At 43.2% G+C, this 27919-nt stretch overlaps 1 protein-coding gene across 1 annotated transcript; it reads left to right on the top strand.

The window, feature by feature from the left end:
• The first annotated feature begins 152 nt into the window (after positions 1 to 152).
• Positions 153 to 27651, top strand: Adnp2 (ADNP homeobox 2). The gene is made up of 4 exons (XM_028768939.1): positions 153 to 263; positions 9213 to 9333; positions 15932 to 16021; positions 23000 to 27651. Exons 2-4 carry the CDS (start codon positions 9226 to 9228, stop codon positions 26318 to 26320), a joined length of 3519 nt encoding a protein of 1172 aa, XP_028624772.1. The 5' UTR covers positions 153 to 263; positions 9213 to 9225; the 3' UTR covers positions 26321 to 27651.
• The last annotated feature ends 268 nt before the right edge of the window (positions 27652 to 27919 follow it).

Below are 27919 nucleotides of genomic sequence, written 5' to 3'. Positions count from 1 at the left end.
AGAGACTCGAAGCTCGCGGGGTCCAGGGGCCTGGAGGGGCCCGTGAGAAGAGCCCAGGGGGTCCCCAGGCACACTCTACACCCATTGGCTGGCCTCGTCGGCATGCAAATAAGGCAACGTCACTTCCTGAGGCAGCTGAGCGCCATCTTCTCTTTCTGGCGCGCGGGAGGAGGGACGGGCGCGGGGCGGGGGTCCCGCCGCGTAGGCGGAGGACGCGGCGGTATTGCGACGGCGGCGGGACGCGGCGCTCCTCGCGCCCCGCGGTAGGTATCGTCCCTACGGCCTGCGCCGCCCCCGACCCTCCCCGCGACCCACCCGCCGTCCACTCCTGGGTCCGCCCCGACGTCCCCACCGCTGTCCGCTGCGCTGTCCCCACTGTGGCCTGCCGCGCCGTCGCTACCTCGGTGCCTTCGGAATCTCGGACATTCTAGTGCGCGGCTCGGGTCCCCTCCGCGCCCGCTCGCGGGTCACGTGGGAGCGGGGCCGTTCTGGGAAGGGGGAAGGGCGGGGACAGGGGACAGGGAGGACGGAGGAGAGGACTGGGCAGGGAAGGGGGACCTGCGGATCGGACACCGAGAACAGAGGCCGGGGATGGATGGGGAGAGGGGGCGGGGCAGGGACGGGACGCCGGGCGTGGCGAGCGAGAGTGGTTGGGAGCAAAGGGAGGGTGGGAGAGGACACTACGGGGAGGCGCGGCAGGGCGCCCCTCTGCGGAGACCCGGGAATCGAGCTGAAGCCTGAGGATCAGCCCGTTGTGGAGGATGGCGGGATGCAGGGCAAGATTGTGGCCACGTCTGAAGCGCCGAGTTTTTTTCCGAAGGAGAGGTTGATTTTAGGCACTGCCGAGGGCAAATCCCTGCCTCTTCATTCATGATACTGCGGCATTCGTGACTGATACGAAGATGCTGAATGTGAAATTTAACTTTGCATCTGCCATTTTAGAGGGATTAGACTAGGTTTTATTCGCACAATTTCTACAAAGGTTTTTATTGTAAAGCAACACATAATTTTTTTTTGGTAAGTATGCGTGAATTCGAACCAAAACTCGTTTGAGTGTGGTGCTTAAAGTTAATGCGATTAGGATGAGTGATCACTCCCATACAGGGTAACCAACCTGCAGTATACATTAGCACCGACGGAACCTTCGCCTGAAGGGATTTGCTAGCTGGGGCTTGGACTGGTCTAGTCTGATGTGGGAATAGGGGACAGTATGTGTAAGAAGTTTTGGAAAGTGAATGTTAAGCTCTGGTTGGAAGTTTATGCATATTGCCTAGAGATATCACAGGTGGTGATGATGTTGGCCACATAACGATGCCTTGGGTAGATGGAGGCACTGCCCAGAAAATAGCGGTGACACAGTGGTCCTTAGGTAGAGGACCTTAAGCACAGATTTGCACTTATGGTAGGCAGGAAATGAAGTCATTTCAGGCTATTTTAGGCATCTCGTTGAGAAATGGGAGGAAGAGAGGTCTGGATCACTGGCTTTAGGGGATAACAGTTAATGCAGTTTTTAGCTTGAGGTTGTCTTGGGATCTGACGATACCGTTTTCATTTGAAGTCAAGTTTTCAGTGTATTGTTGCTCCATCGTTGGTTCCCTAAACTGTGGGATGGTAAGGCTTAGCTTTTCCACACTGCAACAAATCCTTTGGCTGTTGCTAACCTGCTATTTAGAGAAAGCAAATTGATGAAGGTCAGGTGGCTAGAAAGGGATTGGCTTGAGGGTTGAGGCAGACTTGCTGAGTTACTACAGTGTTTAGAAGTTGCTTAAAGGAAGTTCTAATAGTTGGGGCATCTCACTGAGTTTTTGATTTAGAGTATACTAAACTCCTGATGATTATGTGTAGTGCTTTACCAATGTTGTCTGGTAAAGCGTGCTCATGAATTAAATTCCTTGCATTGTTCCACAGATGCAGGCAATTTAGGCCCAGAGAGATTAGGTGATTGGCTAGGTTTACTCAGCTATAAAGTGCTTGAGTTGGTTTCATCCAGGAAGAAGCTCCAGGACCTGTGTTGTGACCCTTGCTGTGTTGCCACTTGAGATGAACCATTTTAAAAATCAGATCTTGCTGGGTATGGTGGCACATGCCTTTAATCCCAGCACTTAGGAGGCAGAGGCAGGTGGATTTCAGAGTTTGAGGCCAGCTTGGTCTGCAGAGTGAGTTCCAGGATCACCAGGGCTGTCGGGCAAAACAAACAAAAACAAAAATAAAAACAAAAAACAAAAAAACCAAACCAACCCAAAACAAACCCAAACTCAGATTTTATAGGAACTAAGATGTTTTGTCTTACTAGGGATTATTTTTAAAAATGTATTTTAAAGTATGTGTGTGCCTGTGTGTTGGTATGTGCATAGGAGTGCAGGTGCTGTAGAGGGGAGACCGTGCTAGATCTCCTGGAGATTGTGGTTGTCAGCCAACAAACAAGCATGGTGCTGGGAACCTGACTTGGGTTCTCTCCAGGAGCATTGCATGAACATGGAGCCACGCCCCCAGTCCTTTCCATTTCCCTCTGACTGCCTAAACATGGACTGAACAGGGACAACAGTAGACATGCTAAAGTGGATTGGGGTGGGGGTGGGGAGATAAGGCCTCTACAGGCTACTAAGGGAGTGGGTGAGTCCTCCTCAGGGAACAGCATATTGATTGGTTATCAAATACCAAGTGGTCAGTCCTGAAGATGCACATAAAGTAACAAGCAGACTGACCAAGTTGTATTTAGGAATATACATGCATACACATGTATGTAATAAGTTTATGAAAAATGCTATGAATTTGGAAGAGCAAGGAGTGGAACATGGGAGGGTTTGGGTAGGAAGGGAAAGGGGAATGCTGTAATTATAATATCAAAAATAAAATAATATATATCAGAACTATCTTTATATGGGCATGATACCAAAGCAATAAAACGATCTCTTTAGGAACTGTTATTTTATGCAGGAGTTGGGTAATTTGAGATATTTCAGTTTCTGGAACAAACAAACTAAAAAGTCAGTTCCTTTACCTAGGTGGGTAGGAAGCCGGGCTGGCTGTCAGCTGCTCTTCTAGAGGTGGAGAGGATATGCAGATGTGAGTATAGGGTCCCATTCCTCCAGATAACCCAGCATTCTGTGTGCCATCTTGTATCTTAGGATGGATAAAACCTATGGTTAGATTATCTGTCGTGCCCTTCCCAGAGTGATTGTCTACAGTAGACCTGGGATGTCGGAAGGGCTGATTGGACATTATAAAGCTTCAATAATTGTTTGTTTCATTTCTTGGATTCCTCAGAGTTTTTTTGTTTTTAAATAGATAGTTCTAAGGGGGGGGGCTCTTTTTTTTTTTTTAAACCACAGTAACAATAAAGGAATGGGGGGCCTTTTGTAATGAAAAAGAAAGAAAAAAACCCTGACATTTCTAGGCCCTGTTCCCAAGCCATGAGCCATGATCTACAGAACCTACTTAAAGCTTACTGGGTCACACACGTCCTCATTCTGTGACCCCTGTGCTTCAGAGAGCCACCTAGTCTGTAAGTGCTGTTTCTGAAAGTGTGCCAGGACCTGGACCCTTCTTCCCAGATCTCAAGTAAAGAGTAGGTCTTGCCTGTGTGACTTGACACTGTACTTTGCAATCAGTAAATTTAGCATTCTTGTTTGAGCTGAGTGGATGGGGCAGAACCACCAGCATTTGGAGAATGAAAAGGCCTAGAAGATAACGGTGGAGCTTGAGAGAGGAAATAGCATTTGAGAGAGCAAGTGAACATAATTAACCATGGTCTTGTTCTAGCTAATGTGCTTAGTCTGGCCTGCACGGCGATTGGGTGGTGTTTGGAATGCATCGTTGGGATTTCCAACAGCTTAGTTTTGAAATTTAAAAATTTTATTTTTACTTCATGTTCTGTGGGATTTTTTTTTTTTTAGTCCTTTGTTTTGTACCACTAATGGTCCCTGAAGCTCCAAGACAGCCTTTCCTAGGTAAATGACCTGACAAGAATCTTACAGTTGGCCCACTCCATGAACAGTTTTTCCTTGTTATCTCTAAAAATGTTCTTCCTGTTAATCATCTGCCTCCTCCTCCCCTGGTTTGAGTCTTCTAGCTTTGAATTATAACAGTTGTTAGATTGGGGTATTTATTGTCTCCTTTGCTTCACTGGTGTTTGATGTGATCTCTTTGCCTAGAATGTGTTGGACTTCAGTTTGTATCAAGCAATCTGATAATTTAAAATTTAAAATTTGTGTTTATTTAGCATTTGTGGTGTTTTGTGACATTCTTCCCTTGAAGGAAGCTCAGTCCATGAGGGAAACAGCCAATAAATGGTTGCAACACAGTGAAGGGAAGTAAGGAAGGAGGTGTCCCCTGGTGTCCTGCTGAGTCCCAGAGATTGCCAGCCTCTCCTTAGATAGGGGTTACAAAGGCTGTCAGAGGGTGGATGACCCAGAAACTGCTGTTGAGTTTGGAAGATGGTACCAAATTGCGTTTAAACAGATATAAGTTATCACTTTATTACAATCACCAATCTTCTTAAAAAGTTAGTAAGAAGTTGACTATATGGCTTTTTTTTTTAGTTGTGAAGTTAGTAGCTAAAATATTTTCTACTTTGACTCTACTTTTTAAGTAGCTTTTGTAGTTTAAAGATATCTAAAAATGAGTGTGTGTGTGTGTTTGTGTCTTTCTGCCTCTCAGTTGCATAAAAGAGGTCAGAAGGCATCTTAGAGAAGTCAGTTTTTTCTTTACCTTGTGGGTCTTGGATCTGACTGACTTGTCAGCAAGCACATTTACTTACTGAGTCATTTCTCTGGCCCTAAAAAATATTTCTTGAAATAGTTACAGAGTCACAAATACAATACAGAGAGCCCCCCCCCAATCATTTGAGATTAAACTGTCAAACAAGGTATGATAATCACCCCCAAAATGTTGTTTAACCTTTGACTCCCTTGAGAATTTGGGAGTCATTCCAGTAATGTAATTTGTAGGAAAAAAGATTCAGATTAGAGTTGGATTGTTTAGTTTAGCCTTCATTCTGGAATAGTTCCTCAGTTTTTTCCTTTCATGATACTAAAACATTTTTAAATTACAATAATTTTGCTTTTGTGTATTTGTATATTTAAACAAGTATGGGAGTGTGTGTAGATGTTAGAGGACAGCTCGTATGAGTTGATTCTCTTTTACAGGGACAACTCAGGTTGCTTTGCATGGCGGCAGGTACCTCACTGGCGCTCATGATCATATATATATATATATGTATATATATATGTATATATATATGTATATATATACACACACACATATGTATACATGTATATGTAACATGTGTATATATATCAAATAGTTGCCCCTTTATGTTTGGAAAGTACAATTCATATTTTAGCCAAAAGACAAAAATTGCAGTTTCACTCAAAGGTGCAACCATGAAAATGCAGGGATGACATTTCTCAGGACCTTATTTCTAAGCAGAATAAAAGTGTATACAAGTGGTAGCTTCCTGTGTGGTCATTTTGTGTGTCCTTCTCTCTTGCCCTGGTAGCCCAAGTTTCTGCCCCTCCCCAGTACAAGCCACAGGCTCATCTCATATTTCTGTGTTTGTGGTAGCAAAGGTAGACTTACCTTATGATAATTCTTAAAATGTAACACTTGTTGATCTGGAAAGAGAATTGATGTGTTCAGCTGTCACAGTCTTATAGTCTTACATTTCAGCACCTCTAGAAGTCAGTCTGTTTACTCATTGGCCTCCAACAGCCATCTCCTATCTGCTGTTCACCTGTAAACCTGTTCTCTTTAGACAGTTCATGTGATGAGATGGTAGAAGGACTCTCCATCCAAGGTCTTTTCACATATTTTTGCATCAGCTCCCTTTTATTGTCAAGCAGCATTGCTTTCTCTGTACATAGCACATTGGCTTATCCATGCACATTTGATGGACATTCAGTTGTGTCTTTTAGTTACAAAATTAGCTGCTATTCTTGCTTTCTTCCAACCCCTACCATCCCAGTCTGTTGATTTTTTTTTTTTTTTTTTTTTTTGAGACAGGACCTCACTATATAGTCAGAGTTGGTATTGAGCTATAATCTTTCTGCTGTAGCATTCTGGGATTATACCTGTGCTCTGAAGCTATCTATGCTGATTAACAGACTTACTGTGGAGAAGTATTTGTCCCAATCTTTATCACATGTTTTTAGCTTTTGTTGGTCTGGACTACTTTGAGAGCACTTTGTAGAGCACAATATTTTTTTTTAACAGATTCATGAGTCTGAATTAGAAGTTTACATGGAATGTGGAGATAGCTCATCCTCTGCTGTGTTGGAAGACTGAGAGCCAGTGGTGATTTGGTAGCTGGGACCACACTTTCCAGAAGTACCCTTAATTCATGTTGGAGGATGTGGAATTCCCATGTGGTCTTGGTTTTGTGTATAAATGTAGCTGGATTCCAAAGAGTTCTTAAGAATGACATGCACTATTTTTGCAATCTAGTCTTAGAGTTCATTTGTATGGCATTGCTTCTGTTATTCTTGATTGGTTTGGTTAGAAAGTTCTGTCCAGCATTCTGGTAGCTATTTCAGGTTCTGTCATAAGAGGAACTTGGAGAGGTATTGTGTCATACATTTTTTGAAAACTGCCACAGGTTAAAATCTATTGCTGTCATTTTCCTGGTGCCTAAATTGTCTTGGCTTTGGCTTGTGGAGACTTCTTCCAAGCTTCTTCCCTTGTCCTTTCGACATGACTGGTACTGGAGCTTTCCGTCCACCTTGCTTTAGCCATAGAATTCTTTTCCTAAGGTATTGCGTCTCTCTCGTTTTTTCCACTCCTTCCTTGAAGGTGTCATATAGTACAGCTTGCTCTTGCCTCCACCTCTCAAGTACAGAGTTTATGGGCATGTGCTACTATGCTTGATTTTATGCTGTGCTGAGGATCGATACCAGGGTGCCAGGCAAGGGGAGGTATGCACTCAACCACCTGAAGTATATATAACCCCAGATCACCTTGATATTTTTTTTGGGGGGGGGGGGTCCAACTCTTTTTATGTTAACCAGGCTGGCTTCAAACTCAGAGATCCCAGTGCTAGGATTAAAGATGTTTGCCATCACCACCCTAGCCTCTTGATTTTTAGTAGAAGGTGGTATTTAGAAACTAAGATTGAGGCCGGGCAGTGGTGGCGCATGCCTTTAATCTCAGCACTTGGGAGGTAGAGGCAGGTGGATTTCTTTCTGAGTTCGAGGCCAGCCTGGTCTACAGAGTGAGTTCCAGGACAGCCAGGGCTACACAGAGAAACCCTGTCTCGAAAAACCAAAAAAAAAAAAAAGGAACTTAAGATTGAGTCCTTATGTACCTCTGCTGTTGTCTGGGTGAGTGACTGCTACCAAGTTCTCAAAGGGCACAAATGTGGACTGAAGTATATATGCACATTCATGTCCATGATGCATTAGCTTTTATGTTTGCATGTTGCAGACAGTAAGGTCACATTATTACCTCCTAGTTAGTTAAGAACTACAGGGTTTATCTTATACCTTTCCAGATATTTTTAAATTTGGTATTATTGGGAGGTAATGCATGTACTGTAAAGTTCCACATTGAAAAGATGGCTGTTGGCATGTTCACAGAGTTAAGTATACTTTGCTAAGTTGGATTGTTCTCTTGACGCAGAATTTTGTTAAATAATTTAAACTAGCCTCCAACTTGTGATCCTCCTGCTTCACCCTCCCAAGTTTTTGGATTTGCAAGTATATAACATTGCTCTATTTACAGAATATGTTTGAAAGTTGTCATTGTCCTTTTCAGCATAACAAAAGACAAGCCCTGTTCCCTTCACTGTCCCTGACGAGTTCTCTGGCCAAAGGCAGCCATTGCAATTTCTGGATAGGTCTGTCACTTTATGTATAAATGGAATTGTAATTATATATAAATTTGGTTCTTCTTGTCTGACTTCTTAGCAGACTTTCTGTGGCTATAGCATGCATTGGTACTTCTCTTTGTGGTCCAAAATACAGGTATTCACAGCTTTCCTTTGTTTGTTTCTTTTTTCTTTCTAAGATTTATTTATTTTATGTATATGAGAACACTTGTAGCTGTCTTCAGACACACCAGAATAGGGCATTGAATTCCATTACAGATGGTTGTGAGCCATCATGTGGTTGGTGGGAATTGAACTCAGGACATGTGGAAGAATAGTCAGTGCTCTTAACCACTGAGCCATCTCTCCAGCCCCACAGTATGAGTTTGTTTTTTTAAAGGTTTATTTGTTTATTTATTATTTGTTTTATATGAGTACACTGTAGATGTCTTCAGAAACACCAGAAGAGGGCATCGGATCTCATTACAGTTGATTGTGAGCTGCTATGCTGTTGCCCACATCTTTCTTAATGTGATGGATGTTGGAGTTGTACTTGAATAATTCTCTGAACATCCTTGCCTAACTTTGTCTCTTGGGTGAAGCTGCTAGCTTAGGTGGCATCTACACACTTGTTCCAATTCAGGCTGCCTTCTGAATTGGTTGCCCTGTGTACCTTACAGTTGACATTATGTGCCAGTTTTGGTTTCCCTACGCCTTGCCAGGCCAGTACTAATGCTTTTGAAAGTGACTGAGTTGTACAGCATCCTTTCCTGTATTTTATAAAAGTGTGTTTAGATCATTCGCTCATTTAAATTGAATTATTTTTTGTTTTTAATGATACATTGTATTTTATGTGTGTGAGTATTTTGTCTGCATATATACTTGTGTACCATATATGTACAGAATAGACAGCTTCTGTAAGAGTTCTGAGAACTGAACCTGGGTCCTCTGCAAGAGAAACAAGTGCTCTTAACTATTGAACCATCTTGTCAACCCTTTTCAGTTACTAGTTTTTTAATCTGTATATATCAGAAATGTAATTTAAAAAAATTCCCCTCATTTTTGTGGAATTTTTGCTTTTTTAATGGTGCCCTTGGATACATTAACTTTGTTAAACTCTGCCTAGTATATTTTTTCTTTCGTTGTGGGCGCTTTTTGGTACCATAGTGAGGCTCTGTTGGCAAATCCAAAGCCATCAAAATTTATGCGTAAGTGTTCATTTCAGTTTGCAGTTTAGCTTCTGTTTTAATGCTAAGTTATGCTGGAGGGAGGAGTCAAGTATCATTGTTTTCCATGGTTGTAGTTTCCTCAGCACTGTCTGCTATAAATGATACTATAATGTGTTACTAGCTCTGCTAAAATGATATTTGTATGTGTATGTATTAGTTACAATTTTTTTTTCTTCTTTAAGGAAAATATCAAAAATGTTTCAAATTCCGGTGCAGAATCTTGACAACATCAGAAAGGTGCGGAAGAGGGTGAAAGGCATCCTTGTGGATATTGGGCTTGACAGCTGCAAGGAGCTGCTGAAGGTGAGTGACAGGTGATGACAAGGCCAGAGAGTGTCCAGCTAATGATGAGGCCAGTGGTGTTGGAGGTCACAGGGCTTGCCTTTGGAGTGGAAATTGGAGAGTTGAGAATGGATAAAATTCCTCAAAAAATGAGATTTCCTAAAGCTTTGAAAGACAATAGGATGGAATCTTAAGAGATGTAAGGTAACAACAAACCACTGTACTAAAGTACTGGCAGTCCTACAGAGAGCTCTCTTGAGAAAGGAACAGAAACTATCGGTTTCTTCAACAGTATACCTGTCTACTTTAAAGCAAAGGTTGACTTATTGTTAAGAATCTTGGGAACTTAGTTGCTCACTGCCAGATTCCAGTTACAAGTAAAACGTAATTCAAAGCCTGAAATATTCTTAATATTTGATTAAGAAACTGGCCAGGAGATATACTTCAGAGGCAGCACATTTATCTAGTTTGCATAGTTCTCTGAACCAATTATTCCATAAAATGTAAAAATTCAATCAGACACTTTCTCTGTTTCCATAGCCAAGAATGAAGTAAGCACAGACTGACCCATGGCTATTAGTAGACAGCAGCTTTGTTTAATATTTCTTGAACTATCTATGCCATCTACATAATCTCATTGTTATGACAGTGAACTGACCAAAAGTGTGTGACCATGACCTTAATTCGTCCTTGACTTGTTGCTGTGCAGTGCTGGCTTTGACATATATGTGCATGTTGTGTAAGTGCCTGTCAGGCCATACAACAGTCCAATCATACCATTGTAGGGAGAATTTTGGTTTCTTTGAAACACTCAGAAATAAAGAAATATTATGGAAATACGATTTTCGTCTTAATCCCTTAATATGGGGCTGCTTTAGATTGTCCACAGCAGCTATGATTTGCCTCATGCTGTAGCAGGGACATGATTTTGTTAGTGGCAGATAGTTTCTGTGATTAAGTGACATTTGGGATTCTAGGGACTTTTCAGAGAGTATAAATGCTGGGGCCCTGAGAGTTGGGAACTTTTGGTGAGTTGTTGGTCGTGGTTTGTTAAGTAGTCGTGCATAAAGAAGAAGAAATTAGATAGACTGACAGTGAGGATCACTGTGCCCCAAGGAGCTTGAAACTCCTCTTGGGTAATGTTCTTCTGCCTGAAGGACTTCCTTTAAGCTGTGGTGTCAGACAGCTCCATTAGCTGTCTGTTCTTTCTCCCTCAAGTAAGTTTTTATCTATGGTTGTAGACTTTGAGATGGTCTTACTCTGTTATTTTGGAAATGAGGCTTGCTTTGAACTCAAAGAAATCTGCCTGCTTCTATTTAGAGTGCCAGGATTAAAGGTGTGCATTACCATGCCTGGCCTAGGTTGGCATTTTTGTTACGAAATTCTAACATCCTTTTTTTCTTTTTTAAAGATTTACTCATTATATGTATATGGGTGCTCTATCTGTATTATGTACATCTGCATGCCAGATGAGAGCATTAGATCTCATTACAGATGGTTATAAGCCACCATGTGGTTGCTGGGAATTGAACTCAGGACCTCTGGAAGAACAGTCAGTGCTCTTAACTGCTGAACCATCTTTCCAGCCCTGCATCCTTTTTCTTATGAGTTTGCTGTGCTCCTTTTCTTTAGCTGGTGTCTTCACCCCATGTTTCTAGTACTGAAATTCTGATGTATGGTAGCGTGGTCTCACTTCTCTGGCTGGGTCTGCTGAACTTCTTCAACTGAAGCATCAATACCAGTGGTTCTCAACCTTCCTAATGCTGCGACCTGTTAATACAGTTCCTCATATTGTGGTGACCCTCAACCATGAAATTATTTCATTACTACTTATAACTAATTTTGCTAATATTATAAATTGTAAAGTGAATATTGATAATGGAGATGGTCTTTGGTGACCCCTGTGAAAAGGGTTGTTTGACCCCAGAGGCTCACGACCCACAGGTTGAGAATCATTGTTCTGTATAGTTTTCACTGGGTTTGGAGGATGTTGTGATACTCCAGTTTTCAGCACACATGCTGGGGTGCCAGTTAGAGCTCATCAGAACTCTTGGGGTTTCTGCAGCTCTGTTTTCTTGCTGTGTCAGAGTTCTCAGGCTAAGCTCTAGGTATGATGGCTCATGACTGTAATCTTATACTTGGACTTGGGAGACTGAAGCGTGAGGATTGTCTGAGACCAGCCCAGGGTGCTTAGTGATAGCCAGTCTATAACTAAATAACTAGATACATGATAGATAGACATGTTTTTCCAGGCTTTTCTTCTGCAGTTTCAAATCTGTTCTTAATTCCATACTATTTATTATACAGTTTATTTTCAGTACAGATATGTATTCATGGAAGTACAGTTTGGGCTTTTATTTAAATGTGTTTCATTTCTTTGCTCTGCTCATACTTGGTGGTGCTGGTGACTGATGTCAGGCTTCACACATGCTAGGCAAGTGCACTACTGTAGAGTTGGAGGTCACACCCGGCATTTCATCTCGCCTTTTCTAATAAAAGTGTTCTGAAGCAAATTCTCTGTAACTCCTTATTTTACTTCTTATTTAAAATTTAAAACCCCCATAGCTGTGACTATTTTGCTGCGTGTATATCTGTGCATCACTTTCATGCCTGGTGAGGAGGTCAGATCGTGAGTGCGGCAGAGCCTCTCGAACTGGGTTGACAGGCGTCTGTGAGATGCCATGTGGTTGCTGGGAATTGAACTGGGTCTTCCTGGAGAGCAGCAGATGCTCTTCCTGAGTCATTTCTCCAGCCCTGTTTTTTTTGAAATTTGTTAATCCTGTTGTACATGTGCCGGTGTATGCGGACGTCAGAGGACTTTGTGGAGTCAGTTTTCTCCTTCTGCCTTCCCCTTTTTATTACAAATTTTTTAGATTTTAGAAAAAAACTTTTTAATGAGTGTTCTGCATATACATCTGCATGCCAGAAGTGGGCATCAGATCCCCCTATAGTTGGTTGTGAACCACCATGTGGTTGCTGGGAATTGAACTCAGGACCTCTGAAAGAACAGTCAGTGCTCTTAACCGCTAAGCCATCTCACCAGCCCCTATTTTTTAGATTTTTAAATGATGTTTTATGTGTTTGAATGTTTTGGTATGTGTGTGTGTATGTATACCATGTGTGTGCCTTGTGCCTGTAGAGATCAGAAATCATTGTATCCCCTGGAACTGAAGCCATCATATGAGTTCTGGGAATCGAACACTGGCAGCACCTGCTTTCGTCTGTTGAGCCATCTCTTCTGCCCCTCTTTGTTTTTTTTATCTTTATTTTTATTTTATGTGTATGAGTATTTTGCATGTGTGTCTGTGTACCATTTGAGTGCCTGATACCCGAGGAAGAATGTGTTGGATCCGTTGGTACTGGAGGTAAGGGCAGTTGTCAGCTGCCTTTGCTGAGAACTGAACCTGGTCCTCTGGAAGAGGGCTCAGCAAGTCCTCTTAACCTCTGAACTCTCTCTCCAGCCCATCTCTTTCCACCTTTACCTGCTTAGCCATCTCTCTGACACACACCTATCATTGCTTGTGCTCCTGGTTTGGAGTAATAGTTTACTCTTGATTAGATAGCTGAAAGAATTTAATTGGATACTGAACGTTATTTGTTTTATGATGGCTGGATTTTGTGTGGTCTCCTACTGTGCTGGTTAGTTTTATGTCAACCTGACACAGACTAGAGTCATCTGAAAGAAGGGATCCTCAACTGAGAAAACGCCTCCATAAGGTTCAGCTGTAGGACATTTTTTAAATTAATGATTGATAGGGGAGGGCCCTGCCCATTGTGGGTGGTGCCATTGCTGGGCTGATGGTCCTGGGTTTCATAAGAAAGCAGACTGAGCAAGCCATGAGGCAGAGTACTAGCATTGATGTAGGTGAAGGTAGTGTATTAATTACCATTGGTCATTAACTGTTAATTGGAATTAACTGACTCAGCTAATTCCTTCTTGATTATTAAAGGTAATCCTTGATTATAAAGACAGTACTATAAACTGTAAATGTTATAAAATGTAGCTAATTGTTAGGTAGAGAGTGAAATTTAATTGCCACATTTAGAGAGGTTGACCTGTAGTACTCTGTTGTTGAGCTTCCAGTTTCTCTGCAGATGGGTGTTCATTTACAGGGCTTCTTTCCCCAGGTTTATACTAGGTGGTAACTTTGCTGGCTTTTTGGTTACCTTTGTCTTGTCATGAAGTATGTACTTTGCTGACTGGCCCACAGTCAGGTCTTGAGAATGTTGCTGGTGACAGGCTCATCTGGTCCTCTCTTTACTTAGCCAACAGCAGGCATTCCTTAGTGATCAGAGGCCCTCCATCCTTTTGAAGTGTCACCTTCCAAAGCAGTCAGTAAACTTTGCAAATGATGCGACCCCTTCCCAGTTGTAGTGTATTTCTGTTCTCTGTTTTGATGCTAGAAGTTTCCAGCATTCAGGTGGGTCTGCTGCTTCGGCTGGAACCTTGCTATGTCCAGTTCTGTGATGATGGCCTATCCTTGAACATGTTTCACTTGTGCCCTTCATTAGCCCTTGTTCTGGGTTCCATGGGGTGACTCTGAGGGCACTGTATACCTGGAAGTTCTACCTGCTTCTTGACACACTCGGAAGTTTGTGAATGCTCTGCTGCACACACTTTATAATGCGTGTCATAGGTAAAGCAAGAATATTAGGTGTTTACCTTCAATTTAGAAAAGTGCCATAGGCCATGTGAACTTAGATGTGAAGTACTCTGGTTACATTTTCCTCAGCACCTCCCGTCAGGCCTGTGAAACAGTTTTATTCAAAGCCTCTGTCTCCTGCAGCCTTCTGCACAGTTCTGCACTCTGCTCAGGCCCTGTTTGTTTTTCCTTCCTGGCAGTGTTGGCTACATGTCTCTCCTGGTTGTGCTCAGGCCAGGTTGACTAGATTTGGGTTCCCTGATTTCTGTTTCTCTGCGTCCTGAATGTGCTCGTCATAGCACTTTGTGACCAACAGGAGATGGTGTTTGCTTGTGAAAAGCTTTCTAATACATTTCTCAACAGTCTTTGTCTACAGTGAGTGAAACTGAGCTTGGGATCTCTTATCCTGATTGAGTCCCAAAAGTCTTAACAATGAGTATTGGAGACTTAAACTAGTGTTGTGTGCTTCTCACCCGTTTTTACCCTGTCAATTGTACTGTATATGTACTGTTTTAGTTAGGGTTTCACTGCTGTGAACAGACACCATGACCAAGGCCACTCTTATGAGGACAACGTTTAATTGAGGTTGGCTTACAGGTTCAGAGGTTTAGTCCATTATCATCAAGGCAGGAACATGGCAGCATCCAGGCAGACATAGTACTGGAATACTTGAGAGTTCTACATCTTCATCTGAAGGCTGCTAGCAGAATGCCAACTTCCAGGCAGCTAGGGTGAGGGTCTTAAAGCCCACACCCACAGTGACACATCTATTCCAACAAGGCCACACCGCCAAATAGTCCCACTCCCTGGATCAAGCATATTCAAACAATGACATGTACCTACTCCCTCTTCCTGCTGTTTCTTTGGCGTGCTGGACCTGATACTGTTCTTTGCCCTGCCCACAAGTGGTTCTTCTCTTCACTGTCCCTCTTGTCATAAAACTGCTACTTGGCTTACTGGCTTTAGCCACTTCCATTGTACCATTTGTTTCTACCTTCATGGTGGAGCAAGGTGTTGTGGGTTTTTTATTTGTTTATTTGTTTGTTTTTTGTTTTTTTTTTTGGTGAAAAATAACAGCTGGTGTTAGAGGGATGATGACTCAGCAGTAAAAATACTGACTGTTTTTCCGGAGGACTTGGGGTTGATTCCCAGCATCCATATAGTGGCTCTCAATCATCTGTAACTGCAGATGCAGGGGATCTGATGTCCTTTTCTGGGTCCTGTGGACACCAGGCATACATGGACATGGACATGTGTAGATGAAACACATATACAAAATTAAAGCAAGAAACGAAAAATGACTTGTGTTTTAGGGAAAGAACACAAACCCTAACTGTTCAGATCCTGACTACAAGGTCAGCCCTGTACGGTGAGCAGAGGGAATGATAGGCAGATTGCGTCGTGCTGAAGTGCCTCTGGAGATGGACTGTTGAGCGCCATGTCAGTTCTTCTCTTGGCCCACACTGTGTGTGCTGCATGAGTTTATGGGCACTTGAGCCTTGCTCATGTGTACAAAGTGTAGGGAACATTTTCTTCTGGGAGAGAGAGAGAGAGAGAGAGGCTCTGTTTATAAGTTGTACTTTTAATGTGGATAATTTAAACCTTTCTCTTGACATGCATACTTTAAATGTCAAACTTTGTTAATGACTGTGCTTCCATTCTTTGCCATATAGGTTTATGAGGTGGCAGATTGCTTGATCATGGATTTAATGCTTGTAGGAAGGGATTATATACTCAGGGCCTCGGCTCACAAGGCACATGCTATACCACTGAGCCTCATGGTCTAACTGTTATACCTTTTTATTTTTGCAACAAGGTGTTGTTAAGTTGCCCAGGTTGCCTTTGGACTTTGGGATCCTCCTGCTTCAGCCTGGCACTACAGGCGTTCACCTTCATGTCTAACTTTAAATGTTTCTGTAACACACAGATTGATACATAATGTTTGTTTTTCTTTATGTTTTTTTTTTCCCCTTAAGGAGCTTAAAGGCTTTGATCCAGGAGAGAAATACTTTTATAATACATCATGGGGAGATGTTTCTCTTTGGGAACCTTCTGGAAAGAAAGCGGTATGTATTTTGTAATTTGTTTTCATTAGGGGCAAGTAAATCGAGGCTGGGCACACCATGGCTACAGTGGGAGGGTCTGTTCCTGAGGTGGGAGGAAGCAGAGCTAGAGTCACTGTTCATGGCAGGACTGTTGATGCTGACAGCTATCTACATGCATAGTGTGGTGATGTAGCCAAGTGATGTAATGAGAACCAACTGTAAGGAGAACCTTTGTTAGTAAATCTTCTGAATAAAACTCTGTGACATCAAATGCCATACTCACACACACATCATTAATGGCATTCCAGTCAGTGGGAGACTGTATATACAAAGGTGATTATTTGAGATCATAATGGAACTAAAAACATTTGTTGTCTAGTGATGTAGGTCATAGTGTGAGGCATTGCAGTTTTTGTAGGAATGCTAATCTTTTTAGTGGAGTGGGGTGTTTGAAGACAAAGTTTCTCTGTGTAGCTCTGGTTGTCCTGGAACTAGCTCTGTAGACCAGGCTGGCCTTGAACTCACAGAGATCTACCTGCTTCTGTCTCCTGACTCTTGGAACTAAAGGTGTGCACCATCACTGCCTGACTGTGATGCTAATCTTAACAAGCTCATGTGGCTGGACATAGAAAAGTATAGTGCATGCAGTTAAGTATAGTAAGTAGCACTTGGTAATTGTGACTGTTACTGGTTTAGGGGAGGCTTGCTTCTATAGGACAGGGATGTGTTCTTAGAAATGTGTCATCAGGTAATTTCATTGTTGTCCAATAAGCCACATTTAAATCACAAAGTGCCTACCCAGATGTACAGGATAGCATACATATATCCCAGTTGTAGACACGTATGGCATGGTGCTATACTGAACATTGTGAACAGCTAGTAATACAGTGGTAATTATCTGAACACATCTCCTCAGAGAAGAGGTACTGTGAAGGGACTGTATGTAAAAGGGTTCTTAAAAGTTCCTGTCTGTGTAGGCCCTGAGCTTACAGGTCCTCCTGGAAGTTGTGTAAGGCAGTGACATAGATGACGACTACTGCTGGCTTTCTGAATGTTGCACATTTTTACCACGTTATGTTTATATTTTAAAAAATTCTTAATAGTTAACTTTTAATATTTTTACTTTATAATTTTGACCTTTTATCTTTTTGACTTTTGAAAGAAAATACAATTAGCTTAAAATACAAGTATTGTACATTGGTGTGAAAATATTCTCCTTATACTTTTATTTTATATATATGCTTTACCTACTTTTAATTTTTTGTAATATTGGTGCACACACACACACACACACACACACACATTCTTCCACCTAGGACTGTTGAGATTGGGCAGGATTGGCATCTCCTACTTCATCCCAGTATCCCAGTGGAGGGTCTTTGGGGCAGTCATGTGAGGAGCCATCTCTTCTGATACAGTAACGCCCTCTGGGTCACCCCGGAGTCACTGTCTGGCTTACCAGTTTCTTTTGTTACACATAGAACATAGAACCAGGTACTCATAGAACTGTAGAAGATCTGTCTCACTGTTATGGACTGAAGCCACCCAGAAAGGGAGTAAGGCTTCTCTGGTCGTCTGAGGAGCACACAGGGTATTATGATCTGGGGGTGACGTCCATGAAGAAGAAAAGCTTGGAGTGTTGTGTAAAGTCATTTATCTGAGAGCTGCAGTTCCTTGGGGTAGATTCAGTTTACAAATCTGATCCAAACTGGGCTTCTGCTGAGAGCAGAAGAAATCCACAGCTTGGGAACAGTGTTCGTAGAGACCAGAGATTTGTATATCCAGGAGTATGTGGATGATATACTCCATTTTCATGCACCCTAGACAGTCAGAAGTACTGTGGTGCCCTCCAGAAAGTGATCAGCTGTTGACCACAGACTTGCGTCTTCTCGTGAGAGTCGTGTTCTTGTTTTTAACATTTATCTGTTTATATATGTGGGTGTGGGTGTGGGGGCACACACACGTGATATGGAGGTCAGGAACAACTTGTGGAGATCAGCCTCTCCTTTGACCATGTATATTTCATGGAATGAACTTGGGTTGTCAGGTTTGGCAGACAGCAAGTGTCTATTCACTGAGCCATCTTGCAGGCCCGAGAATAGTTTTGATAAAATGATCTCTCACTGATCCTGGCTAAAGAGTTGCAAGTTAGTATAGTATTAGAATGGATTGATTTCCATTGAGTATTTAAAACATAACTTACAGTGTTTCATTTAGATGGTAGTCTTGTGAATTGTTTGAGATCTGTAAATACTGTGTGTGGTCACATTGCCTTTAAGAAAGACTTCTCACAATGAAACCCTGCCTTGAAAATCAAACCAAATAAAGTAAAATAAAAAGAGACTTCTTGGCGGGCAGTGGTGGCGCACGCCTTTAATCCCAGCACTTGGGAGGCAGAGGCAGGCGGATTTCTGAGTTCGAGGCCAGCCTGGTCTACAGAGTGAGTTCCAGGACAGCCAGGGGTACACAGAGAAACCCTGTCTCGAAAAACCAAAAAAAAAAACAAAAAAAACCCAAAAACCAAAAAGAGACTTCTTTTATTCAAACAGATATCTGGATGAACTTTTTGGTCAAGTTAGTGTCAGGTTCAAAATGTTTGAGGACACAGGCTTGGGAGGTAGCTTAATGGGTGTTTGCAACGAAAGCAAGAAGACTCCTGACCTAAATCCAGGTGTGGATGTGTACTGGTTTGTAAAACTGGTGCTGTGGAGGGACAAAGAGAAGACAAAAGGGTCACTGGGCCTTACAGACTAGACTGCCAGTCTAGCTTCAAGTTCACCAAGAGAGAGGACAGAACGAGACACCCAGACACCCAGACACACACACACACACACACACACACACACACACACACACACGTACATGTATGCACTGTACACATACATCCACAAAGAAAACATACATACATTTAGGGGCAAAGCTGTCTTGGAGCAGCAGTACAGAGTAGAACGTAAGCATTCTTGATCTGGCACTAGAAACGTAGGGCATTCTGGTGTGTCAGAGCAGGGACTGCTGGGACACAACGGGCGCAGTAAGAAGGAAGGCCTGACCCTCCTTTTCTGTGACGTCTCATAAATTGCTGGGCCAGCAAATGGAGATGTGTTGTTTGGAGAATAATAAACTTCATCCAGTTTAGCTTATTGACAATGTTTGCTGACATGCTTATTTTAATAATCTAGTCTCTCTGCCTCTTTTTTTTCTCTCTCACACATACATATATACACACACAAATAAATAATGAAAAAATATTTTTAAAAAACATTTCTTTTCTTTTTAAAGAAACATTTCAAATACTTCAAAATCTCGCTCTTTAGTTATATAGACAAGATCCCTTGAGACAGGTGTGATTTGTGCACAATGTAGCTTGTGGCTTCCTGTATGCCTTTTTGGGAGTGGGGATGGGGCCTTGAAGTTTTGAATCTCAGGCCCCACTGAATTTTCTCACTCAAAAGTTTTGACTATCCACTTATATACAATAGCATTGTATATAATTGTATATAATTACAGGATCAAGTATTGTTTGGTTATATTTACTTGTATATGCACATGCATGATATTCTAGCAGGTCTTCTACCATATGGGTCCTGGGGAATGCAGGTGATCAAGCTTGGCAAGGAGTACCTACTGAGCTATCTTGCTGGCCCAAATTAGAGGTTTTGAATTAGGAAATAGTGTGTAAAGTTTTGCTGCTGAGTGGTCAGTTGAAAGCCTGCTATAGAGAGAAAAGACTGGATCACACACAGGCTGAAGGGAATGATAAAAGTTAAAAGTTTCTTTAGTCAGGGAGTTTTGTCTTTGGAGTGTTTAAGGCAATAACAGGGAACCAGAGACATGTCTTAGCGGTTAAAAGCACTTGTTGCTCTTACAAAGGACCTAGGTTTGAATCCTCCGTCATGGTGGCTAATAACTGTCTTTAAATCCAGTTCCAGAGTCCAGTCCCCCTTTTGACCCCTGTAGTCACCAGAGACATTATACATGGTGCACCTACATACATCACATTAAACAAATCTTAACTTTTTAAAAAAAAAAGTTATAATAATAGCTTGAGATAATAGAAATTTCTGTATTAGCTGCTGTGCTCTGGGAAAACAGAGTATGCACCATGTTGAATACTGGCCTGCTATCCCCATGTTGTCTCCTCCTTTCTTTGGGGAAACAGGATTTAGGAACGTGTAGCATGGCAACAGGAATATCACCCACATGCTGGCTGATGTGGCTTAGACGAAACAAGGTTGGGGAATCAGGACACATGAGGCTTTCTTAGGGACGAGAACAGTGCCCAGCTGATTGATTGGTTTCAGAGGATAGACTTTATGCTCTGGAGGCTTGGGGTGTGTGCACACTTAATTGGAGTGACACCATGCTTGGAGTCTTTGGCAGCCCTGAGTTATGAGAATACTGTCAGGTGGATGATGCTTTTCCAGTTTCTGATGTCTTATTTGCTTTGTGTTCTTTTTGGCCTGCTCATGTAGGATTCATAGATGTATACCTTTCTATTCCATGGGTAGGTGTCTCCACCTGGCATTGCCAGGTTGTGGTGCATGTCCCCATTCCCTTCCAGGGAAGCTGTCCAGGCTGTTTTACACAGAGGCTGACTCTTTTTGCTCCCCCCACTAGGAACATTCGTGTTTGGGAACAATGCCTTTGGGTCAGTTTCCATCTTGCTGGTGATGGACGATGTGAGCTGTTCTCCATTGTTGACTTGGTATTTAGAGAGAGTCTTTGATAAGCTTTTTAAAATCTGTTTGTATTGAGATTTGAACTTGTTCCTTGTGTTCTGGATATCTGACCTTTATCAGATGTTTATAGGGCCTGCTCAGCTGTTCACATGGCTACTTTAGAACTGAAAACTTTAGCAGAGCCTTCAAGGAGTTGAAGCCTCTTGCTCCGATGGAGTAACTTTTGTCATCTTTTCCTTTTGTGGATCATGCTAATGGGCATTTCAGAACCTTGGCGACCCTTGAAGATTTATTCAACATTGGTAGATAGTAGTAAGCACTTGTTACCAGTTCCTTCCCTTGGCTTTTTGTTTGACTGCCAGAAGGTATACCCTTTGATTGAAACTACAACTGTAATTCACTTTAATTACTATTGCCTTCAGTTCTAAAGTAAGTCTGGGTTTCAGATATGTTAAATATAAGAAAATGTGTCTTGTAGAAACATTGAAAGTAAGTTTTCTTTCTGCTTTCTCTTCAGTCTATAGCCTTCACTTTGTGACTATTGCCTGAGGCTATTGTAGGTCTGCACAAATCCTAGAACCCAGTTTTGCTGGCTACTGAAAGTCATTAATATGATGTTGAATTGTGCGTCTTCCTGATCAGACCAAGTGGAAGGGCAGTATTATTAGTAGGGAGTGGAGCAGGTGTATGTTTACAGTTTCAGCAAGGGTCAGCCAGCTCTGGGTGCCACAGTCTGCTGTGGGCCTCCATAGTAGATTTAGTCTGCTTCCGTCTTGACACAAGGGAAGGAGTTGTGTGGTTTCTATGCTCTGGGTCTCTGGACTGAGACGGGAGGCTTCCATATACTCTTCCAGCGATTCCAGAGAACATGAGTCACTGTTGTAAAAGTGACAGCTCTCCTTAATGCAAATGATTCTTGGTCCTGAATCTGTTGAGTGTCTGCCTTGTCAGCTTAAAAAAAATCTTTTTGTTTATTCTTTGAGACTTTCATACATGTATATAACATTATATAACATATTTTGATACCATCCACTCTGCTCCCTATCTACTCCCTGAGACAGACCTTTCTACCATTACTGCCTCTGTGCTGGCTACGTGAGCTTGACATACACTAGAGTCCTCTAAAAGAAGAGAACTATGAAGAAAATGTTTCCACACGTTCTGCCTGGGAGGCATTCTCTTAATTAGTGATTGATGGGGGAGGGCCCAGCCCATTATGGGTTCTGTAAGAAAGCAGGCTGAGCAGTGCATGCTGAACCTAGCACTGCCCCATGGCCTCTGCAACAGTTACTGCCCTGATTCCTCTCAGTGATGGAAGTATGAGCTGATTCCTCTCATACCTGGAAGTATGAGCTGAATAAACCCTTCCCTCTGAGCTTGCTTTTGGTCATGGTGTTTTCACCACAGCAGTAATGACCCTCACTAGGGCACCCTTCTGACTTTATATCATCTGTTTGGATGTGGGTATCATCTGTTTGGATGATGCTAAAGATAGACTTTAGGGCCTTTTACATGTTTACAAGCTCTCCACTATTGATCTGTGTCTCTAATCTGTGTTTTTACTCATTCATTTATTTATTTGTCCATCACAGGCAGGGTTTTACCATGTTGCCCAGGTTGGCCTTATGCATTCTACCCTCTGATTTCTTCTTGAGTAGTTGGGATAACAAGCCTGTCTTCTTAGTACATCCGTGTAGCTAGCCTAGATCTTTACTTGCCTCAGGGAATGGGGAAAATACAGTTAAAAAGGTCTTACAAGTTGGAAGCCAGGTCAATTGCAGCTGAATTCTAAGTTTTACAGTTTCGAGTGAGGGGGAAAGTGATGGGAAGGTAGAGGAAAATAACTTTGTTGAAGAAAACTGAGTTTATTTCCATTGATGTGTTTTATGTAAAGGACAGAATAGAGTGCAGGTTGAAGTGCTGAGAGAAGTGGGTTTAGGTGATCGCTTAGGGTCAGCAAATGAGGAGTTTAGACTAAATCTAGTGTTTCTATAGTGCGTAAGTTAACAGTAGTTGATAGTCTCCCAAATGGTTAAGAAAAACAGTGCCAAAAAATAGTATTTGAGACATGTGAAAATTATGTAGAATTGGACTAAGTACCCATAAACATGGTTTAGTTGGTGGCATAACTTAATTTACTCATGAGTCTTCTGGTAGAGGCAAAGCAGAGGCCAAGAGTACTAAACATGGCCTTCCAATCGGAAGCACCAGCTGGGAGAACGCACTGTTACTTGAAGGTGTGATGTTCATAATATAGTAAGCACATAGATGAGGGAAACCTAGTAACTTGTTACTCTAAGACTCTCTTCTCTTTTGACAGAGATACCGAACAAAGCCATACTGCTGTAGTCTCTGTAGGTACTCAACAAAGGTGCTCACTTCCCTAAAAAATCACCTGCATCGATATCACGAAGATGAGGCTGACCAGGAGCTGATGATCCCCTGCCCCAACTGCCCATTTGCCTCGCAGCCCAGGGTGGTGGGCAAGCACTTCAGAATGTTCCATGCGCCTGCACGCAAAGTCCAGAGCTACACAGTGAACATTCTGGGTGAGGCGAAGGCATCGAGGAGTGATGTGATAAGCTTCACGTGTTTAAAATGTAACTTTTCCAACACTTTGTACTACAGCATGAAGAAGCATGTGCTGGTGGCCCATTTTAATTACTTAATTAACTCCTACTTTGGCTTGCGAACTGAGGAAACAGGAGAGCAACCAAAGGCAAGCGATCCTGTTTGTGTGGATAAAATCCTGCCATTTGACAAGTACTACTGTAAAAAATGCAGTGCCATCGCCAGCAGTCAGGATGCCCTGATGTATCACATTTTGACATCAGATGCACATAGGGACTTGGAGAATAAGCTGAGGTCTGTGATTTCAGAACACATCAAGAGGACTGGGTTTCTGAAGCAAATGCATATTGCTCCAAAACCAGTGACTCACTTGGCTTTACCTCCAAACAGCAGTGCTCCAAGCATTGCACCCCCTCCACCCTGCTTCCAGCTTGCTTTGCCACAGAACAATCAAAGCTCTGGCACTGTGCAGTCAGTGACTGTGGCCCCAGGCACTTCTGGGAGCCTTACACACTCCCCACCTACCACTGCCCAGTCTCATGTAGCTCTGGTCTCCAGCTCTTTGCCTGTGTGCCAGAGTAGCCTCACCCTGCAGCAGTCAGCTCCCCCGCCTGTCTTTCTCTCTCACAGTGTTGCACTTAATCAGCCTGTGAGTACTTCTGTGCTGCCTCTGACTCAGTCAGTTGGGCCTGTGAATAAGTCTGTGGGAACAAGCATCCTTCCTGTGAACCAAGCCATGTGCTCTGTGAACCAAGCCGTCCGCCCTGGAGTTTTACCCCTCACTAAGCCCATGGGGCCCATGAACAGACCTATGGGGCCCATTAACAGACCTGTGGGGGCTGGTGTCTTGCCTGTGGGTCCCTCTGTTAACTCGGGGGTTCTCCAGGCTGCATCTCCTGGGGTGATTTCTGTAGGTCGAGCAGTTCCATCAGGAGTCCTTCCTGCAGGTCAGATGACCCCTGCTGGCGTGATCCCCGGGCACACAGCCACTTCTGGGGTCTTACCTACTGGCCAGGTGGTCCAGTCATCAGTTCTTCCTGTTGGCCAGACAGCTCCATCTCGAGTTCTCCCTCCTGGCCAGACAGTGCCCTTGAGGGTTCTCCCTGCAGGCCAGGTGGTACCACCTGGGCTGCTTTCCCCAAACCAGACTGTCCCCTCAGGAGTTGTCCCTGTGAATCAGGGTATGAACTCTGGTGTTCTTCAGCTCAGTCAGCCAGTAACACCAGGAGTCCTTCCTGTGGGACCACCAGTGAGACCTGGTGTACTGCACCTCAGTCCGTCTGTCAGCACCAGTATCCTGCCTGTGAGCCAGCCAGTGAGAGCTGGAACTTCACAAAACACTACGTTCCTTACTTCGGGCTCTATTCTCAGACAGCTCATTCCAACTGGGAAACAGGTGAATGGAATTCCCACCTATACACTGGCCCCAGTGTCTGTCACTCTGCCGGTGCCCTCTGGTGGAGGCCTTGCAGCTGTTGGATCACCACCCCAGGTGCCAGTGCAGTTCTTGCCGTCAAGCTCGGGCACACAGATGGGCAGCTCCTTGCCCAGCCTACCCTCTCCACAGGTATTAGTGAGCCCTGCCCCAAGTGTGTTTGTTCAGGCTACCCCACCTGTGGCAGATGCAAATCAGGCACTCAAACAGGCTAAGCAGTGGAAAACATGCCCAGTTTGCAATGAGCTCTTCCCTTCCAATGTCTATCAGGTTCACATGGAAGTTGCTCACAAGCAGAGCGAGGCTCAGCTCTGCCAGGTTTGCAATGAACTCTTCCCTGCCAATGTATACCAGGTTCACGTGGAAGTGGCTCACAAGCAGAGTGAGTCCAAGTCTAGTGAGAAACTTGAGCCTGAGAAGCTTGCTGCATGTGCCCCATTTCTGAAGTGGATGAGAGAGAAGACAGTGCGCTGCCTCTCTTGTAAGTGCCTGGTCTCACAGGAGGAGCTGATGCACCATTTGCTCATGCATGGCCTGGGGTGCCTGTTTTGTCCGTGCACTTTTCATGATGTCCGGGGCCTTGTGGAGCACAGCAGGACTAAGCACCTGGGCAAGAAGAGACTGTCCATGGATTACAGTAACAGAGGTTTCCAGCTGGACCTGGATGCTGATGGAAACCTGCTGTTCCCTCATCTCGATTTCATCACCATACTGCCACGGGAGAAACTGGGAGAGCGAGAAGTGTACCTGGCTATCCTTGCTGGAATACACTCGAAGTCGCTGGTACCTGTGTATGTTAAGGTGAGGCCTCAGCCTGAGGTTGCACCAAAGATACCTAACAAACAGAAGCTGACCTGCCCGTTTTGTTTCGGCACATTTATGACGGCTGATGCTTACGAGCTGCATTTGAAGGAGAGGCACCATGTCATGCCCACAGTCCATACAATGCTCAGGTCTCCAGCCTTTAAGTGCATCCACTGTTGTGGGGTCTACACTGGAAACATGACCTTAGGGGCCATCGCTGTTCATTTGCTCCGTTGTAGAAGTGCTCCCAAGGACAGCAGCTCAGACCTCCAAGTCCAGCCAGGTTTTATTGAGAGCAGTGAACTGCTGATGGTCAATGGGGAAGTGATCCCTGAGTCCACCTTTCCTGTAAAGAGAAAGCTGCCAGAAGGCCATTTAGGGCTGGAAGACCAGAGGGATGATGGGGAAGAGCCCCAGCTCACCCTAGATACTGATGCAAGCCCAGGTTCAGAGAAAGGGCTGAGCGCTGTGCCTTTGAAGAGACAGAAGAATGAAAGCAGGACCGAGGGGTCAGGGGCCAGTGACGACTCACTGCAGGTGTTAGCATTAGACCCCAGGAAGTATGATGGTCGCTCCTATGAGGAAAAGAAACAGTTTCTTAGAGATTATTTTCACAAGAGACCATATCCTAGTAGAAAAGAAGTGGAACTGCTGTCATCACTCTTGTGGGTGTGGAAAATTGACGTGGCTTCATTCTTTGGGAAAAGAAGGTATATTTGCATGAAAGCAATAAAAACTCACAAGCCCTCTGTACTTCTAGGTTTTGATATGTCTGAACTTAAAAATGTCAAACACAGACTGAACTTTGAGTGTGAATCACAAGACCTGTAGAAGAGTAAGTCTGGAGTCTGGCTGACTTTGGACACCCCGTCCCCACCTTTCACTCTGTTCTAAGTGTCTGAGGCCCTTCAAGGTGTTCCAGGTGCTCAGAAAGCCTGAAAAGGAAGCACACACTTCCACAGATGAGCTGCTCTCTGCAGTTTGCTTTGCAGCTGTTTCAGTTTTTCCTTCTGTCATGTAAATTAAATCTTTGGTATTCCATGCACGCCTCGTTTCCCCATGAGTGTCGGTGTCAGTAGCACCAGCCTGGAATCTACAAATACTTGGTTTTTCATTTTAGGGAATTTCTGCTTGTTTGAGAATACTTAATTAATAAAAAATTAAAGCATCGCTCCCTCTTAGTTTACAGACAGCAGCTAGTGACAGTACGTGTTTAGAAAAGCGAGTACTCTGTGTATGGCTCCCTAGGGACATACTTTTAAGCATTGACTTCTGTTGATTCTGTGAACGCTGTTTGCTTAAGAGTACAAATTTGATTTATACTTTCTCAAGTGTCCCCTGACAGCTATTTTTTTAAATATAATTCATTAAAAAAAACCCAAATGTTTTCCATTTATTAAAATATCCTGAATCTGAGGTCTGGTGTGTAGTAATAATCAAGTGTTGCTTCACAAATAAAGTCTGTAGGAACAGAAATGCTTTATGGTGCAAACTGTCTTTTGCTGTGATGACAAGTCATTTCTCCATTCAAAGGTAAGACATTTTTAGTGCCTTTAAACTGAAAACACCAAGGTGCTTCCTTCCTTGGGACTGCTTGTAACCTAGTAGGAAGGAAGGACCCGTGATAGACATGTGGGTCCTGCTCTTGATTTAGATACAACTTGAGATGGAATTCGGGTTTCAGGCGCAAGGTGACAGGCAGACCAGAAGCTCTACCTGTGGTTAGAGTAGCTTGGGGTAGATGTGTTAAGAGTTAGGTGTTCAGATAAAGGGGACGGCAAATCAATGAATTTTCACAGTCCCGTGGATGCCAAATCTTTGTTTTGTTTTCTTCCTTCCATGATAAGAAATAATGTAAAGCAACAGAATTGATACTGAGGACCAGCCAGCTCTGGTCAAACTCACCCCTCTGGATGATGTGCAGCAGCAGGGGGTTTGGCCCACCTGCGAGTATGAGGGTTTGATGGCCTCTGGGAAGCACTGATGTGTTGCTGTATAGCATTTTTAAAATATAATACTTGCATGTGATTACTAAAATATGGATTTTGAGGCAGTTATCTGTGACTATTGGTATACTCTATTGTAAATTCAGAGCTTGTTGGACTTTATTTTTTTTTTATTTTCAGAGTGTCTATTTTTGAATTAAAATTTGTTAAACCACTGAAAATAGAACTGTTCAATTCTTGTAACATTAAAACATTACTCTTAAGTCAAGCAGGATGGTGTTTACTTGTTGGCTGAGTGTCTCCAGAACTGCGGAAGCTTTGTGCCTAACAGGCGTGTTGTTACATCTCTCTCTTTAAGCTTCACCATATCCTTTCCTGCCGGTGTTATTCTGCAACTTGTGTTTTACAGAGGCAGAAGCCAAGGCTCATGTAAGCAACCAATAGTCTAGTCTGCTCAGGGTTTGAGGTACTTCCCAGGATTTGT

This window comes from Grammomys surdaster, unplaced genomic scaffold, assembly GCF_004785775.1.
Source record: "Grammomys surdaster isolate TR1022 unplaced genomic scaffold, NIH_TR_1.0 189, whole genome shotgun sequence".
In the NCBI taxonomy this organism is placed as follows: domain Eukaryota; kingdom Metazoa; phylum Chordata; class Mammalia; order Rodentia; family Muridae; genus Grammomys; species Grammomys surdaster.
Note: the sequence above shows the minus strand (reverse complement) of the source record. Positions and strands in the feature narration are given on the sequence as shown.